The sequence below is a fragment of the Hyaena hyaena genome, unplaced genomic scaffold (genome assembly GCF_003009895.1).
Source record: "Hyaena hyaena isolate Hyena2069 unplaced genomic scaffold, ASM300989v1 scaffold_61, whole genome shotgun sequence".
NCBI lineage: Eukaryota > Metazoa > Chordata > Mammalia > Carnivora > Hyaenidae > Hyaena > Hyaena hyaena.
The window spans coordinates 1,370,027-1,389,245 of record NW_024080693.1 but is presented as its reverse complement, the minus strand read 5'-3'; the positions used below and the strand labels follow the sequence as shown (position 1 = coordinate 1,389,245).

Sequence of the window (19,219 nt, the reverse complement as noted above, 5' to 3'; positions counted from 1 at the left end):
TTTTTTTTTTCTTTTTTTTTTGAGAGACAGAGAGAGCATGAGTAGGGGAGAGGCAGAGAGAGAGAGAGGGAGAGAAAGGATCCCAAGCAGGAGCCCAACACGGGGCTTGAACCCACAACCCATGAGATCATGACCCAAGCCGAAATCAAGAATCAGACACTCAACCACTGGGCCACCCAAGTGCTCCTGCAATACAGTATTATTAACCAGAGTCACCATGCTGTACACCACATCCCCATCACCTATTTATTTTATAACTGAAAGTTTGTGCCTCTTGACACCCTTTACCCATTTCACCTATCTCCCAACCCCCAACTCTAGCAACATTCCATCTGTTCTCTGTAGCTATGAGTTGTTTTCTTTTTCTTAATAGATTGCACATGTAAGTGAGCTCATATGGCATTTCTCTGTATGACTTATTTCACTCAGCACAATACCCTCGAAGTCCATCCATATTATATTGTCACAAAGGTAAGATTTCATGCTTCTTTATGGACGAATAATATTACACTGCATATGTATACATACCACGTCTTCTTCATCCATTCATCCAATGATGGACACTTAGGCTGTTTCCATATCTTATCTATTGCAAATAATGCTGCAAGGAACATGGGGGTGCAGATATCTTTTTGAGTTAGTGTTTTTGTCCTCCTCAGAAATATACTCAGAAGTAGAATTGCTGGATTGCATGGTAGTTCTACTTTTAATTTTTTAAAGGGAACTCCATACTATTTTCCATAGTGGCTACACCAATTTATATTCCCACCAACAGTGCACAAGGGTTCCCTTTTCTCCATGTCCTCACCAACACTTGTTATTTCTTCTCTTTTTGATAATAGCCGTTCTAACAGGTGTGAGATCTGACTGTAGTTTTGATTTGCCTTTCCCTGATAATGAGTGATGCTGAGCATCTTTTCATGTGTCTGTTGGCCATCTGTGTGTCTTCTTTAGAAAAATGTCTATTCAGGTGCTCTGCCATTTTATAATCAGATTGTTTGTTTTTGTGCTGTTGAGTTATATGAGTTCTTTCTATATTTCTGTATTAACCCCTTATCAGATACATGAGTTACAAATATTTTCTCCTATTCGGTAGGTTGCCTTTTCATTCCGTTGATGGTTTCCTTGCTGTGGAGAAGCTTTGTAGGTTGACGTAGCCCCATTTGTTTTTTGCTTTGCTGCCTTTGCTTCTGGTGTCAAAGGCAAAAATTCACTGCCATGATCAATGTCAAGGGCTTATTCCCTATGTTTTCTCGTAGGACTTTTATGATTTCAGGTCATATACTGAAGTCTTTAATCCATTTTGAGTTAGTATTTGTGCAAAGTGTAAGAGAGCAGTTCAGTTTCATCTTTTGCATGTGGCTGTCCAGTTTCCCCATCACTAAGAGACTATCCTTTCCCCATTGTATATTCTTGGCTCCTTTGTCATAAGTTGATTGACCATATATGCATGGGTTTGTTTCTGCACTCTGTATTCTGTTTCATTCATCTATGTGTCTGTTTTGACACTAGTACCATACTGTTTTGATGACTACAGCTTTGTGATATAGTTTGAAATCAGGAAGCGTGATGCCTCCAGCTTTGTTCTTCTTTCTCATGATTGCTTTAACTATTCAGGCTCTTTTGTGGTTCCATGGAAGTTTTAGAATTATTTTATCTATTTCCGAAGAGTGCCATTGGAATTGTGATAGGGACTGCAGTGAATTTGTAGATTGCTTTGGCTATATGGACATTTTAACAATATTAATTCTTCCAGTCCATGAGCATGGAATGTCTTTCCATGTATTTGTATCTTTAAGTTCTCTCATCAGTGCCATAGTTAACAGTGTACAGGTCTTTCACCTCTATTGTTAAATGTATTCCTAGGTATTGTATTATTTTTGATGCAGTTGTGAGTGGAAAGGTTTTCTTATTTTCTCTTTCTGATAATTTGTTATTCATGCGTAGAAATACAACAGATTTCTGTATATCGATTTTGTAGCCTGCAACTTTCTGAATTCATAAAATGTACAGAAGATTTGAATACACATTTTACTAAAGAATATATATGAGTCACTAATAAACATACAAAAAGATGGTGAACGTCATCAGTCAATATAGGGAAATACACATTAAAACCAGATGAGATACCAATACACGACTCGACTGGCAGGATAAAAAAGAAACAATAACAAGTGTTGTTGAGGATGCAGAGAACCGGAACCCTCCTACACCGCTGAATGTAAATGACATGGCCACTTTGGAAAAAACAGCTGGGTAGTTTTTAACAATGAGAAACATAAACTTATCACACAACCGCATATTCCACTGCTAGGAATCTATGAGAGAAATGAAAATGTACATCCCAACAAAGACGTGTATGTTAATGTTTACTGTAGCATTATTCATAATAGCCAAAAAGAAGAAAATACCCAGATATCCCTCCACTAACTGGCAAGTGGATATGCAAAATATGACACATCCAGAGAACAGAATGGCTTAAGCGATATGAAGGGATAAACGTTACCCAAGTCTTCAAAGCAGAAGGTTGGATGCTTCCTGGAAGATTTACAGGTACATTTTACAGATTAGGAATCACTGCAAAAATAACAGTTAACAAGCAAGTCTTGAGCCAGACCTTGCTGAGTACATTCCCCTGAGCCATCCTGCCAAATCCTCCGTCATTCCTCAGACCAGCTACTAGAACCTCCTCAGTTCACAGATGAGAACACCCAAGGCTCATCAGCCAAGAGCTCCAGCCAGCCAGCGACACTACCCGTTCACCTTCCCCTCCCCAGCCGATGAAAACCCAGCCACCTGCCTGGCGCTTGCTTTGCTCACCTGCCTTTCCTCCAGAAAATAAAACGCTAAGCCACTTCCCCTACACTCTGCCCTCTCCACTGGGGTGCTTCCTGACTTGTCACATATGTGGGCCCATCAGTTTCTCTCCATGATGTATTTATATGTCTTCCCTCCCTTCACCGATCTCCTGCTTCTTGAACCCACATGCTTATGTCACACCTCCTCAGAAAAAGCCATGCTTGACCCTGGCAGCAGATATGATGACACTTGTGGTTTTACTGTTCCTGCTCGTTAAGTCCTCACACGTACACATCGGAGCTCCCCACCTGGGCAATGATATTGGAAGCTCAGTCTGGTGAAGAACATCAGTTTGGGAATTTGGGGGGAGGGGGTGAAGCATGATTATCAGTAAGAAACACATTTTATATCACAACACAGTATACCCATACACAAACATACTCCCTAAGACAAAAGTTGCCCAAGCCAAAGCATTCATGTGATGCACACCAATGATTCCATTCTAATTCAAATAGCTTAGTTTTTTTAAAACAGTGGTATTTTCAACTCTCCATTTCTGATCTCTGACCCCAACTGGGTGCCCAACACTTCAATTTAGTTTAATTCTTCCAGGTTAAAGGCTCAGTGCCACAAGACTGCTGCCATCTCAGGTGTCAGATGCAAGGTTTGGGGGGGGGGGCACCCATACTTGTGACCAGCCAGCTACAGATCAAGGGTTCCCACAACACCCTTCTATGATAATTTGCCAGAATGACTCAGAAAACTCGGGAAAACACTTTACTTACATTTACTGTGGTTATTTTATTCTTTTAAAATTTTTTAATGTTTAGGGGCGCCTGGGTGGCTTAGTCGGTTAAGCGTCCGACTTTCGCTTAGGTCATGATCTCGCGGTTCGTGGGTTCAAGCCTCGCGTCGGGCTCTGTGCTGACTGCCAGCTCGGAGCCTGGAGCCTGTTTCAGTCTGTGACTCCCTCTCTCTCTGACCCTCCCCTGCTCACGCTGTCTCTCTCTCCTAGAAATAAATAAAACATTAAAAAAAAAAAAAGTGTAGCAAAAAAACTTTTAATGTTTAATTTTTTTTTGAGAGAGAGAGAGCACAAATGGGAGAGGGGCAGACAGAGAAGGAGACACAGAATCCTAAGCAGGCTCCAGGCTCTCGGCCGTCAGCACAGAGCCTGATGTGGGGCTCAAACTCATGAACTTCGAGATCATGACCTGAGCCGAAGTTGGACACTTAACCAACTGAGCCACCCAGGCACCCTCTCTGGTTTATTTTAAAGGACACATCTTAAGAACAGTCAGATGGAAGAGACCCATTGGCCAATGAGGGGTGAAGCAGCCTCCATGCCCTCTCCAGGCACACCACCCTTCTGGCACCTTGATGTGTTCACTCATCTGGAAGCCCCCAAACCTCATTGTGAGGGGTTTTATGGAGGTTTCATCACTTCATTATGTGGGCACAATTGATTAAATCACTGGGTGTTAGTGATTGAACCCACTCTTCAGCCCCTTTCCCTTCCCCAAAGGTCCAGGGGTGGGGACTAACCCTCTACTCAGATTTGGTCTTTCTGGTAAACAGACCCCATCTTGAAGGCTCCCTTCCCCCATTAGGAGTCACTTCATTAACACACAGAGGACAGGAGATTCCAAGAGTTCTAGGAGCTCTGTGCCAGGAACCAGGCATAGAGACCAAATATATATATTTCTGGTTCTTTCCACTTCTCCTAGAAACTGGCATTGTCTTTTCCACTTGATGAGGAGCTCAACAAATTTCAGCTAATGAAAGAAAAAAATGGCAGAGTAAACACCGCTTTCTAGAAGAAACGGGGAGGCGGGGGGCGCAGTGGAGCTGGTTCTCTGCAACAGAGTGGATCCAGCTTAAATATACCAATTTACACCCTAAGGCCCTTGCCCAAATACCTGCAAGACCCCCAAACAGGCCAACTCTTGACTTTTCTCCTCTATATATTGATTTGCCCCTTCTCTTCCCTCTTGATTTGGCAAATTAAGATTTAGGATTTGCAACAAATCAGCGAGCTGCTCTTTGGATGTGGACCTCCATGTGGGTCACTCTGGGAAAAGCTGGTGGCCAGGTGGGGCGTCAGAGTCAGTTTCCACAGTGCTAGCTTTGTGTACAATGATGAAATGGAAAACCCTAGAGTGTGAGCTGCTTCTAGTACAGATAATGATTTTTCACTGGTGGAAGGGGCTTCTCAAATAAGGTAAATCAAACTGTATGTGCCCAGGCTGGGGGAACAGTCTGGGGGAACATACAAAAATGGAATCAGCTGGCCCAAATTAGGAATTAAAACCGGGGCCCCCATCTCCTCGGTACTGGTGCTCTGCATCTGGGCTGCCTTTCCAGATGCCAACAAACTGCTTCCATGGGAGAACATGGCTTTTTTCTCACCTTTCCCTTGGGTGCAAACTTCCTCCGAGAAGCTTGTGGCCCGGTAACTGATGTTACAGCCAAAAGAGGCCTTGGGGTCCCTGGGGGGGCTCAATCAGTTGAGTGAGTCTCGATTTTGGCTCAGGTCATGATCCCAGGGTCATGGGATCAAGCCCCATGTCAGGCTCTACGCTGAGTGTGGGGCCTGCTTATGATCCTCTCTCTGCCTCATTCACCCTCTCTCTCTCATAAACAAACAAACAAACAAACCAAAAGAGCACTTGAGGCCCACCAGGATGAAGCAAAAGGGTGTTTCGGCCCAGGTCCTCCATGGCCTCCCTCAGGCCTGGGCCACCAAGGAAAGACCTTTTCCCTTGTATACTTCATAAAGAGCACACACGTGCTGCAAAAAAGTCAAGAATGAGAAGATGTCTCACTCACTGTCTATGAGTGATGAACTCAACAAGGAAGGCCATATTCAAACTATTTCCATGCATTCTTCTTCCTCTGAATTTGGACTGCCGAGACCCTTTTGACCTCAAGAAGCCCTCACATGATGATGGCTTGTATCTCTGCTCCAAGTCCAAACTTTCTGCAAGGTCCTGTGTTTTGTTTTACAGCTGTGTGTGAATTTTGAATGTTGACCCATATAACTCCATTGGCTTTAGTGGAATCTTTTGCTGTCATATCTTCCAGTAAAATTGTCCCCTCAGGAACAGGCATGTTGATAAGCATGAAGACTTGCACCAGCTTCAGATACCTGATTGAAACAGTCTGACCTTAATCCATCTGACCCCAAATCCTGCAAGTACCACCTGGTGACCTCATGTGGCCACCCAGCTAAGGCGGCAGGCAGATCAGCTGGTCTGGCAGGATACCTGCTCCCAGCATAGGAAGGCAGGCCTCGGGGTTGCTGCGAGCCCCAAAGGCCACGGGGGACTCACACACCCCACTGCACAAACATACACCAGCCTCTATCCTAATTGACCGTGTGAGCAGCCACGAACCTCAAGTCATGCTTGTTACCGCTGAGGCTGCCCCTGGCCACCTCTGCCCAGCACTTCACGACCCTCTGGTTCAGTGGTCACAAACTGGAGGTCCAGGGGACAGTTCATTTGGCCCTCAGGGTGTGATGCTTCCCCTTTTGAACTATGTGCCAAAATTTAAAAATTCCAATATCAGAAGATTTAAAAAAGAAAGAAAGAAAAGTAAAAAGGAGAGAAAAAGATCAGATCTCTATCTTCTGGAAAAAGAGAATCCAAAGATCTGGCAACCCTCGCTGTGCCCTCCCTATGAGGCAGACTGTGGGTGGTCCCTCCAGAGAAAGCACGCGCTCTGCACTTCACCACCATCCCCACCACTCTCTACTGCCTCCCAACAGCAGGCCCAGCCCCCTCCGCTCTTTCCCAAGCTGGCCCGGCCCCTGTAAGCCTCAGAGTGGGCCAGTCCTGCTCCAGCCTGAAGCTCTCAGTCCAAGAGGGGAACCTAAACCCCAAAGATGTTAACTGACCCGCCCTCGTTCAAAGGCCCATTTAGTTAAAGCTAAACTATGTGGCGAGTTGCTTTCAACTTTACAAAGACCCATCTCTGTTTCAGAGAAATGTCATCACATTTCTACCCCAGCTTTTCTCAAGGGAGGGCAGGGCTCTGGGAAAAGAGAGAGAATATTGTCCCTGCTTAGCCTGGAAAAGTACATTTAAAATAACTGCTATCTTCCTAATCCAACCTCAGGAAGCTCACGGGCTCTAGGCCGATATGGCTCAGAGGAGGAGGGAGACCTTGAAGGGGTACAAAGCCTGGCTCCGGCCAGTTCCATGCCCAGCGTCGCAGCCCCTACCAATGCGGGTAAGCACTGGGCCCTTGCATTCCTGCATTTTGGAGGACACTTTCCCAAAGGCCACCCTACCTAGTCCCAACTGCTCGATCTTTATCTGAGAGCTGTGGAGGACACATCGGGAACCTGAAAACAGGTGCACAGGAGAGCAGGGCTCAATTTATGACTTACACCATCCGTTGCCAGCAGGGACAGCCACCTAATCAGCCACCCAGGGACAGCCGTGGGGCCAGAGCTGGCCTTGGCTGGACGCCCCATTTGTTTTTGGGAAACCGTTGGTGCTACTGTTGTCAGATTAATAAATACCTGCAGGGCTCCCTCTCCCAACACTCTCCAGAAAGGGCCGCTCTGAACTTTTAGGTCAGGTCACTGCGAAAATCATTAACAACCCCACCCAACCCCCACGCTGCCAGCTCAACAAACGCTAACTTGACAATGAGCTTGAACCACTGGGCCTCAGAGGCTGCTTGCTGGTGTCATTAAAAGAGGAAGACAGACAAAAAAAACAAAAAACAAAAAACAAAAAACAAACCCACGCTGGTTTGCGTCTTGAAAACACCAAGGCCCCTGGTCAGAAAGGGCCTCCCTGACTGGCCTGTTTCTCAGGCTGCACCACACTGTCAACTTCTACCCCACTTCCTTTCCATCGACACCCTAGAAAGTATCACCTCTGACATAAGTGGCTTACGGTGAGTAAGGTCCCCCCACAAGAGATTCAGCGTCGGGAAAGCAGGGCCTACAGCCTTCTCCTCGCGTACCTCAAACGGTGCCTGCCGCTTCCTGGGGGCTCAACAAATTCATTTACTAGGTGAATGACGGGCCAGTCGACTGCAGTCTGCTCCTGGGGAGCCACAGACTCAAGGCTGCCTGCCCGCCCCCTGAGCCACAGGGCTGGCCCATCAAAAGCTTCAGCCAAAACTGCAGCCACAAACCACACTGGGGGAAACACGCCTACGCCCTTCCCGGCACGGCAAGCCCAGCCCGGGGCCCACACTCCTGAATCGGAGCCCCTCCTTAAGCTGCACATGAGGTCCACACACTGCAGCCCTGACGGTCTCCAGGTCTCCAGATGTCTCTGGGGACAGGGACACTGCCCAACATTTTAAAAGGTGAGATGTTGGGACGCCTGGGTGGGTGGCTCGGTCAGTGAAACGGCTGGGTCTTGATTTCGGCTCAGGTCGTGATCTCATAGTTTCATGAGTTCGAGGCCAGAGCCTGCTTGAGATTCTCCCTCTCTCTCTCTCCCTCTCCCGCTCATATTTTCTCTCTCTCTCAAAAATAAATAATCAATTTTAAAGAGTTTTTTAAAAAAACAAAATACAAGGTGAAATGTACTGGGGCACCTGGCTGGCTCAGTCATGAGTCTAGTCATCTCAGGGTCATGAGTTCGAGCCCCACATTGGGTGTAGAGAGTACTTAAAAATAAGTAAATTAAAACCAAAAAAAAAAAAAAAGGGTGAAATGTTGTAGTAGCTTCCTAGTCTCCTCCAGTAATGACCTAGCTTCCCCCCGTTATAGAAATAGTTGGAGAAGAGGGTCCTGGAAGCCTGGACGCCCCAGGACTTGTGTTCTCTGCTAGTCCGTGAGTATCGATGCCTACACAAGGCACAACACTGTTGTTCCCAGGTCCGTGGCAGGTTCAGGTGGTCGGTGGTATCACCTTCTGGGCCTTTGCAGGATTTCACAAGAAAAATGAAAGAAAGTAATCCATGCTCTTTGTAAAAGAAAACCCATATCCTGGAGGCAGTAACATTACAGGTAAGAGTATCCTCCACCCCATCCCTGGTCTTCCTCCCAAGAGGCAACTATAATGGCTTCTTTCGTCATCCTTTCTGGAAGAAGTCTGTGCGTGCACAAAAGCGACCATACAAACCCTTTAAAATTCATATATAGGGCATCTTCCTGTTCCACTCACTTAATAGCTCAGACAGCTTTCCTAGGGAGCAAACACGGATGGATCCCAAAATGCGTCTACCCTAAGTTCATGATCAGAAACCCTCCTCCTGTCTTTCCTGAGTGCTCAGGTGAGCAGCTCATGTGGAGGAGATGATCATGCTACTTGTACATATCTGTGAGCATCTGACTATTGCAGCTCTGTTATGAACACCCGGTTTGGTGTATCTGTCTTTCCCAACAGCCTCTGGGCTCCCAAACGCCTCCAACAGTGCGACTGACCCACAGGGAACACCCGTTATCCATCTCCTGCCGGGTTTCCGGGCTCCAGGTCCCTGCAAGCGCCCCGCATCTCTTTCCAAGGCTCCAGGAAGAATCGGTCTCACTTAGCCGGGCAGCAGGCACGGCGCCTACCCTGGATCCCCTGATGGCATGGGGCTGACAAGAGTTACCCCCAGAACTCTGAAGGAAGAAGAAAGTCTGCACTCTTTGTACACAAGGGGAGCCGGGCACACTCTCTCGTATTGCACTGAGGGGTGCAGGGAGGGCTTCCAGCTGCCTATGACACAGGCAAAGCTTCACCGAGTTCTAGGCTTGATAAGTAACTAGTTTACCATCGGAGCATAATAATGAGTGCCCGGAAGCCATAGGATTATACTGGAGCCTCTCAATAGAGGGCTGGGCACTGGAAATAGAACTGTCCCTTCCCTTCCCTCCTGCCTTTCCTCTCCTTTCTACATCCAACAAACACTTACCAAGCAGTGATTCTAAACCAGGCTTGGTTTCCCCACTAGGCAACAAAGAAAACAGACAGACGAGTCGCATAGAAAGCCGAGAAGACAAACAGGAATGTGATCACTGGCTTCCCCTAGCCCCAAACACATAGACAGGTGGGGTAAAATACTGGTCTTTAACATAGTCAAGCTCCAGGCAACGAAGGGCCTGCTCCAGGCACCAGAAACAAGGAAGGAACCCAAAGTTTAAACCGAGAGCTAGAGAGGAAGCTGGGCAGGCGTTTAGGGACAGGCTCCGGGAGAGGCTGGCTCCCCGCTGAGGCAGTAGAGCCAGCAGACACTTACTTCAGAAGGTTTTCTGCTCCTGTTCTCATCCTCACGGCTTTCAGGATCTGCTGGTTCAAGGCAGCCCTCTGGTTCTGCAGTTTGCTTCGGCCAGTTTGTGCAAGGGGGTTGCAACCCTAAGGGAAAATAAGAGATGACCCTTCAGAGGTCAGCCACTCTAAAAATGACAATGTTTAGGGGGCGCCTGGGTGGCTCAGTCGGTTAAACATCAGACTTCGGCTCAGGTCATGATCTCAAGGTTTGTGAACTCAGGCCCCATGTCGGGCTCTGCGCTGACAGCTCAGAGCCTGTAGACTGCTTCGGATTCTGTGTCTCCCTCTCTCTCTCTGCCTCTCCCCGCTCACACTCTGTCTCTTCCTCTCTCAAAAATAAATAAAACAGAAAACTAAAACTAAAATATAAAAATAAAAATGACAACATTTAGGGGCTCAGTTGGTTGAGTGTCCAACTCTTGATTTCGGTTCAGGTCATGATCTAGTGGCTCATGGGATCGAGCCCAGTGGGCTCTGCGCTGACAGCACGCTACTTGGGATTCTCTCTCTCTCTCTCTCTCTCTCTCTCTCTCTCTGCCCCTCTCCTGCTCTCATGCACTCTCTCTTGCATGCACATGCTCTCTCTCTCTTGCTCTCTCTCTCAAAATAAATAAACTTTAAAAATAAAAATGACAACGTCTAATATAAGAAGAATGTTTTAAAAACAAACCTTTTCCGAAAATAAAAGTAACATCAAAATGGAAAACACATAGAACGTTGAAAAGTATAAAACAAAATAAAAGTCACTCATAATGATGCAACTCCAAAACAGCCACTGTGAATTGGTTCTTTCTTGCTCATGCATTTCATGCATGTGCCGTTATTTTTCCTATTGGTGTGATGTTGGGAATTCCCAAGACCAGCCCCATGTTCAGAGATTCATTAAGTCTCACAGGACGCAGTGTACAGATGCACTCACAGCTATACAACAGCAGCTCAGTAAGGACAGAGCTGGACACAGAGGAAAAGACACGGGTAGAGTCTGGAACAATCCATGTGCAGGATTCCTTATGCTTCTCCCTCCCATGAGGGGTCACACATGAGCCTATTCTTCCCCCAGTGACAAAAATGCAGTAACATGGATGTGATGTCACTGCCCAGGTCACACACAGAGCCTATTCTTCCCCCAGTGACAAAAATGCAGTAACATGGATGTGAAGTCACTGCCCAGGTTGGTCCATTAGAAAATCGATGCCCAGGGATTTTACTGGGAACTAATCACAAAGCCACCCCCTGCCTGGCACATGCCAAAATTCTAGACTCCCAGCAGGTGTTCATCATAAACCACATGGTTGGTGCCATCAGCCTACGGAAAGTGAGCAGACCTCATCAGTTAGGGGATGGAAGGAACATTCCAGAGAGCCCCAGATGCCAGGCAGGGGCCAGCCTTGCTTATCATTAGGTCCTGCCCACAGAGGGTGCTGTGGTTACACGGCCCAGGAGGGGCTGGTGAGCAGCACTCCATGAAAAGATGCCCTTTCCAGCTGTGTCACTGCCCTTCAGCTCGGCCCCACCTCTGCCCTACCCAGGCCCATGGCCTCTACCCCAAGGAGGGAGAAGTTACTCAGAACCCTAATCTTCTCAGGGATTCCCCATATCAGTGGCCTTTGGACTAGTGGGTCAGACATGAGTTACTTACATTTCTCCTTCTACAAAGATTTCTCATTCTTACCAGATCACCACCCACATGCCCCCAGGCAACCCCCCCACCCGCCAGAGTTCAAATGACACAGGTATTCAGACTCTGATTTGGACTGGTCTTAACGTTAACATCTTTCAAAGCATTCAATGATCTCTGATTTAAAAGTCAGAAAACTTTTTCCAGATATAAGACTAAAAGGTCTTTAATGTCAAGCTAATTGAATATTCAAAGCCTAAAATAATGACTCTCCTCTTTTCCTTTACACTTTCTAAAATTACTGAGAAGGGATGGCTTGATCTGACTCAAAAATCACATGGTTCACCCAAGCTGTGTTCCATTTCACAGAGAAGCTTTAATAACGCATTCCTTTATGGACACTCCCAGCGCTAAGATAAGCGGCCATTCCAGCTCCCGGATAAGAACTTTTTCCTGCTCCTATACTCGACCCAACTTCTGGCTGGCCCACAGATGTGGAGTCAAGTTTCCAGATAAGACACAGGAATGCTTAGGATTAGATATGACTGAGTAATTGGAACCAAAACGACATTACTTCTTACTGACAGGTAGGAATGTTGGGCCAGGTGGAAACACCAGGAACACCCACAGGACTATGTGGAAGCTTCCAGAAGCCCCGAGAAGCAAGTCTGGGCAAGACTGCCATAAAGGCCCCTGGCATCTCCAGAGGCTGCGAGCTGTCCACTGGCCCCTTCGATGGTTCTCTGCTGGTGGGGACCCAAGGTCCTCGCTCATGCCTCAGTTCTTGGTGGGTTCCTAACAGGATGGAGAGCTTCTGCAAACTGCAATGAAGGTTTGTGCCAGGGCCCCAGGCGGCACCTGTCACACCTCCTTAACCTGGGAACCAGGAATAATGGGGAGGTGGGGGTGGGGGGCTGAACTGTCCTGGCCTCAGAGGTCACGGTCTACAAGTCCTACAGTGAAGTGAGTCTCTCCGCCACATGGAATGTGTGTGTGGGCATTTGTATTGGTGTTAAAACGCTGGAAGATGGTCCAACAGCCAACGCCCAGAAAAGTAAATACTGAGTGAGGCCCCAACTTCACTGCAGGGCATGTCCCAGGAGTCAGACGTCTGGTACAGACCCTGCTACAGCATCTGAGATCCCACAGTCCTGAGGCTTGCACAGTAAGTGAGCTACTCAAGGCAGGGAGAGTGGGAGTCAAACTCAAGCCTGCATCCCTGCTGCCACTCTTAAGATGAGCCGTGAGGCAGCCAGCAGCGGGAATTCGGGGCTATGCTGGCTGGGACAGCTTGCCTGCAGCCCCCACACATCTCTCACGGGCTTCCTGGCCAAGGGGTGGCATCACTGTGCATACTCTGGGCACGGTGACCTGGTCCCACTCTCCCACCTTGTAGCCCTTGACAATCAAGGGTGGTAACTCAGCGCTCCCCCACCTCCTTTCCAAGAGGAAGAACACTGACCTCTCGCCTGGTCAGTTGGAAACTGAAGGCCGCTGGCCCTAAGATGGACTCAGAGTGAGCACCTGACAGAGGATAATCAGAACCCATGAGGAAGACGCCTTCATTTTTTTCCCCCACTGGCCTTTACCACCAGCAGGGGAATGTCTCCCCAGAAATAAATACCAGTCCAGGGGGAACACAGATAAGAAACTGCTACTAGCAGCACCCGAACCCTAGATCAAGCCAGGCCTGCAGCCATTCCTCTGGACTGCTCAGTTACAGGAGCCAATGCATTCCCTTTCTTGCCTCAACCATTTTTTAAATGGCAGTATAATTTATGTATAATAAAATACATAGATTCTAAATACACAGCTCAATGGGTTTGGACGAATGTATAAACCTCTGGAATCACTACCTCAATCAAACTTAGAACATTTTCAGGGCACCTGGGTGGCTCAGTCGGTTGAGCATCTGACTTCGGCTCAGGTTGTGATCTTGCAGTTTGTGAGTTCAAGACCCACATCGGGCTCGCTGCTGTCAGCACAGAGCCCACTTTGGTTCCTCTGGCCCGCTCTCCCTCTGCCCCTCCCCCCTCATACTCTCTCTCTCTCTCTCTCTAAAATAAATAAACATCAAAAAATAATTAGAACATCTTCATCATCCCCAGGCCACCAATACTCTGGTTTCCATCACCATAGACTGTTGCTTGTTCTAGAACTTCACAGAAATGAAATCGTACAGCACATACTCTGGCGTGTTATGTTCAATTATTATGCTCTGAGATTCATCCACACTGTTGCACTTCTCGGTGGTTTGCTCTTTTTATTGCCGTGCAGAATTCCATTGCAGGGATGTGCCCAGTGTGTTCGTGCATGTGCCATTTTAGACTGGGTTTTTCTGGCATCTGCAACTCATTTTTTAAATCTTTTTTTTTTAATGTTTTATTTATTTCTAGGAGAGAGAGAGAGAGTGTGAGCAGAGGAGGGTCAGAGAGAGAGGGAGTCACAGACTGAAACAGGCTCCAGGCTCTGAGCTGGCTGTCAGCACAGAGCCCGACGCGGGGCCCGAACCCACGAACCGCGAGATCATGACCTAAGCGAAAGTCGGACGCTTAACCGACTAAGCCACCCAGGCGCCCCTGCAACTCATTTTTTAATTAGTCCTAACTAGAATCAGTTCACCTCGAGTGAAAACTCCACTTGTCAACCTCCCCCAGTCACACTGCTCAGCTGGCAAGCAAGTGTTTAGAAGCGATACCCTGGCACAAATTGCAGGCACTTCATTTGGAAGAAAGGAGAAGGTACTCAACCTATACCTCCAGAGACAGACACCAGACAGGAGGAAAGGCCAGGTCATCGAGAAGGCAGATGCAGAGGGATTGGAGCAGGCTTTCCTCCCCCAGGGGCCCCACTCAGCTCAGCGCCGGGCGCCTGGCTCCCCTCTACCCAGAAAACCAGTATGGGCTCTTCTTCCACGCAGTCAAAAAGCTTCTGCACGTAGATGTTTTCGCAACAAAATGAAGGCACAGTGTGACCCTGGGGTCCCCAGGTCAGGTATAAGACTGCGTACGGGGTGACAGGGCAGGATCTCCTAGCTAGAACCCCTCTCACAGGGCATGGGAAAGAGGAGGCTTTGCTCCTGTAGCACAAAGATGTTTTCTATTTTCTCTGCCTTTCTCACTCCTTCCTGATGATGCAATTCCCCCACTCAACCACCAAACTCTGGAAAACAGAATTGTTTGTTTATGAGTTAGCCAGAAGCTGTCAACCAGAAAGCACCGAAATAGCATGCAATCCCTGCACTACACACATACATGCAATTTAACTTTTCGCAGTGATGCTGATTCAGGGCAGGCTGGATGAAACAGAATCTTGCTTTTCCACATCCACAAAAATTAAAACAAAAGTCTGGCATTTTTCAAGAGCCCTCCTGCCCTGCCAGGATCCCGGCCAGGAGCCGGGGCTGCGAATCACGGAGCACCGGCTTGTCTCCAGCACCCCCAGCCATTCACATGGGGGGCAAGGAGGCCACAGTATGAACTCAACACTTCGCCATAATCCCAACTAAAGGCTCCCTGCAGTCACTTCTACAAAGCTTTACCAATACCTCCTGCACACCACTCAGTTACTGTGCAACGTGCTGAATGAATAACAAAGCTTTTACCATCGCCAAAATCTCCATGAGTCAAATATATTTTCAGTCCCAACGCATGACCTGCTTACTTCATTCATCTAGTAGGATTCCCTCACCCATAGCTAACAGTTCCTGCCTGAAAAGTGTGTCTGTGTGGGAGAAGGGCTGGTGTGTGGGTGTGAATTTGTACATTTTTGTAATTACTTTTCTCTGTAATTACAATACTTCATTGTACTTTTATAATACAAGTAACATTGGAGAAAAAGAACTACTTTTTTTTTTTTTTTTTTAATTTTTTAAGGAGGTTCCATGGCGGGCATAGAGCCCAACCCAGGGCTTGAACTCATGATCCTGAGATCAAGACCTGAGCTGAGATCAAGAGTCTGATGCTTAACCAGCTGAGCTACCCAGAGGCCCCAGAAAGAAGCTACGCCTGAAGTTCTCCATCACCTGCCCTTTCCTCTTCTTATAACCCAATCAAAACCTGGGACTTTCTAAGGGCATATGGCCACAGCGAACTGTGACGGTCTGACTGGAAAGGCCAGAAGGACTCACATCCCTCCCCCTGTCCCTGGTGCTGCAGGCAGCAGACCCCGCTCCCAGCCAGCACCCCTCGCCCCCCACTCTGCCAGACACCCCGTCCTGTGGCTGGGCTGCACCTGCAATTCCACTGTCCTCTGTGGCCACCTCCAATGCAGCCTGTCACGAGACTCTAGTACCTGAGCCAAAGAAGGAAGTGGTGAGCAGGCTAAAGCCAATGCTCGGTATCAATGGGTGGTGTCTTGGGAACCATCCAAATAGCCCCAGGAAGCAAGGGAGATTCATACTGTTACAGCTAGCTCATCATGCTGACTCTCCTCTGAGTCACCCTGAAAATTCTGTTTCTCCCAGGGGACCCCTCCTGGCCAGGATCCAGCAATGTGAAGAGGGGGCTGTCATACACGCCTCTGGGCTGCTAGCGTGCACCAGGGCACCAGGCAGATGCTCACCAAGGCCACGATCAACTTGGAGCCAGCCTGGCCTTTAAGGACCCGGCTGGGACCATGGTGGTGTACTGGGAGGGGTAGAGGGCTGCATCAGCAACCTTCACACCCCTCCTCCCGCCCTCCCAATCTGGGAGAGGATTCAAGTCTCCAAGGGGATGGGTGCCGACACCCGGTAAACCTGGAGCTCATGAGCCCCCATGACCCACACTGTGCACCGCAGACCTGGCCCCCCGGAAAGCTTCCCCGCACCAAATATGCTCCTAATGACATGATATACACATGTACCTAACACAGAATTAATTACACTTCATGGAGATGAATAGTGCAGAGGAGGAACCAGGAGGAGCTTCTAAGTTTAAAAAAAGAAGAAGAAGAAGAAGAAGAATCCTTCCTTCTCTGCTGGAGCCCCAAGGAAGCCCAGAGTAAACAGGGACCATAAACCAGGACACAGTGAACCCTGGGAGCCTGTCCAGCCTGGAGGCTTCTGTGGACAAGAAACAACTTCTCCTCCAGCCCTGGGGTAAAAACAATGGAGCTAAATTCATTTCAGGTCATTAGTGTTCCCAAAGGAGGAAGAGGCAGAGATAGGGACAGACAAAACGGCATCTGTCCTGATTCTCCCCTTCCACACGGTGCTAAGACCTTTCATGCAGGGCCCTTTCAACAGCCCTGGGGAATGGCTTTCTCTCCTCATCTCCAGCTGGTTTTCTCTCTTGGCCATGAACAGGATTTCCTGCGGGTTTTAGGATGACGGCACCCAGAGAGCTCGGGGGACAGGACCCGCTCTAAGGATGCGGTGTCCTGGAAACGCACATTCCTCTCCATTAACTATAGGCCGGAACACACATTCTTCCATTCTCCCACACACGTTCATTAAGAGGAGCATGAAAATCTGGGAAAAGCAGCTCCATTTCCCCTGGTCATTCTTTCAAGAAAGTAATTTATAGTTACAGAGCTTGTCCCGCTATTTAAACATGTTAATGTAAAGAAAAAAAAGAAAAAGAAAAACCAGTGAGAAGCCAGAAGTGAGAGAAAAGAAACACAATGCAACGGGCCAGAAAGTATTGTGTGTGTTTGTTTCCAATTTGGAGAGCCGCAGGCTGCCAGCCCAGGAGGCCTGACCTGAGGCCAAGCTGTGTCCGTGTCCTCGGGCTTTCGGCACAGCCAGGTCCCACACAATCCCAAGAAGACCCTGATTTCCTGGGGAACCTCCCTCTCTGCCAAGGACAGTCATGTACAGGGTCCAGGTCCTGCCGGCAGAGTGAACTTCGGGGCAATTCGTTTCCATTTTGTGTGTGAGTCACACAAAACAGAGTTGAAGCCCTGAATGTGGACCATGGACCCCCACTTTTTGCACTCTGTTCTAAAGCAAAGAAGCGGATTCCTATGCAAGCGCGGCCCGAGATATCTGAACAAAGCTCCGACTCCCAGCACTGCCTGCACCCCAGGACATGAGGCCCACTGTGAAGGGCCACACAGCTCAGTCTGCCCCAGAATCTGACAGGGGTCACGCTGAGAGCTGTCAGTCAATAAATGCTTTTGGAATGAATGGAGCAGAATGGAATTTTTGAGAAAAAAAAAAAAAAAGGGGAGGGGTGAAAAGGTAGGATAAGGAACAGGATAAAAGAGAAGGCTGATTTTAGCAGAAATTAACTGGATCCTCTAAGCATGCGCAAAATCTCCAATGTCCGAGGATGGGACGGAGGAGCCCACTCTGGCCACCTCTCCAGTCTCAGCAGTCCTCGCTCACGGCCCCTGGATGACTCATCCGCCCAGGTTGTCTGGCAGCTGTTACCCTGCCTGCCCTGCCTCTCACCTCCTGGGGCCCCTCCATAGCTTGTTCTCTTTCTCCCCTGAATCTTCAACCTGCCCTCCACCCCGAACTTCCTTACCTTCAGCTTTAAAAAGGCTCTAGACTTCCTCATTCTGAAATGAGCCTGCCTTCTTGTCTCTCTCTACCCCATCTTGCTGCACCCATCACCTTCTCTGCCCTTCTTCCTTCTGCACCCCGCCCCCATTGGCTTTTGCCTTTGACTCTCTACCCACCCGTTAACTAACAACCCCCTGAATACGTAAATCCAGTATTTTCCAGTGCTCTTCTAATTTGTCAACCCCACCTTTCCACGAAAAAGACTCTCTTCTCTCAACTTCCTTGACACTGCAGCCCTTCTGGCTTTCCTCCCATCCCTCTGCCTGTCCCTATGTGGAAGTATTACTCCCTTCTGTCTTGAGCCCTTTCCACAACACCCCGATTGCCTCCCATACTGGTGCCCACCAGAGCCCCATCTCCAGCCAGGGTGCTTTCATGGCTTCTCGGTCCCTCCTCACTGGGACCACCACTTGGATATGTCATGGGGGCCTCAAAGCCACCTGCCCCTACGCCAGCCTCCAAGTTCCCCCTCCTCAATGAGGTGCCTGCCCACCCACCCAGACACCTACGGCAGACAGCTTGGGCTTGTCAGCAGCACCTTCCCCACCATATCCTATCTGTAAGCTCTCCCCATCCCTATAGCCACCGCCGTCGCCCATCATTCTCACCTCCTCACCGGGATCCCTGCCTCAAGATCCCCGGTTTGAGTTAGGGGAGCAAGCTGCTGGTTAGGATGGGTGGTGAGGCTGCGTTTACACAGCACTTTATAACTGAAAAGTCATCAGTGGTCCATCAACGGGATCAGAGCAGAAAGGGCAGAGACGTTGACGAAAAATCCCCAACTCCTCCTTGCCTCCCACCACTTCCTCTCCCTCATCCCCCACGCAGAGACGGCTCAGCTTTCTGGGTCACGAATCTTTCATGTCTGGTCCTTCTTGAAACACTCTGATGGCTCCTTGAGGTTCCCAGGTTCCTTTGCAGGATGGGCGACCCTGAACAGCCTCGTTCCCAAGCACACCTCCACACCCTAGAGGGCTCCCTCACAAGTGCTCTCAATTCCAAGCCTTAGCCCTTGCTCTTCCCTCTACCTAAAGTGCCCTACCTCCCTTTTCACCTGTGTAACATCTGCCTTGCATTCAGGGAGCG

The 19,219-nt window shown here is 48.5% G+C and overlaps 1 protein-coding gene across 1 annotated transcript in view; it reads right to left on the bottom strand.

Moving 5' to 3' along the window:
• RHPN2 (rhophilin Rho GTPase binding protein 2) overlaps nucleotides 1-19,219 on the bottom strand; it is a 56,711-nt gene that overhangs the window by 35,387 nt on the left and 2,105 nt on the right. Inside the window, exon 2 of the mRNA XM_039231928.1 lies at nucleotides 9,994-10,109. Within this exon, the coding sequence (XP_039087859.1) occupies nucleotides 9,994-10,109 (116 nt within the window). The remainder of the gene's footprint in view (nucleotides 1-9,993; nucleotides 10,110-19,219) is intronic.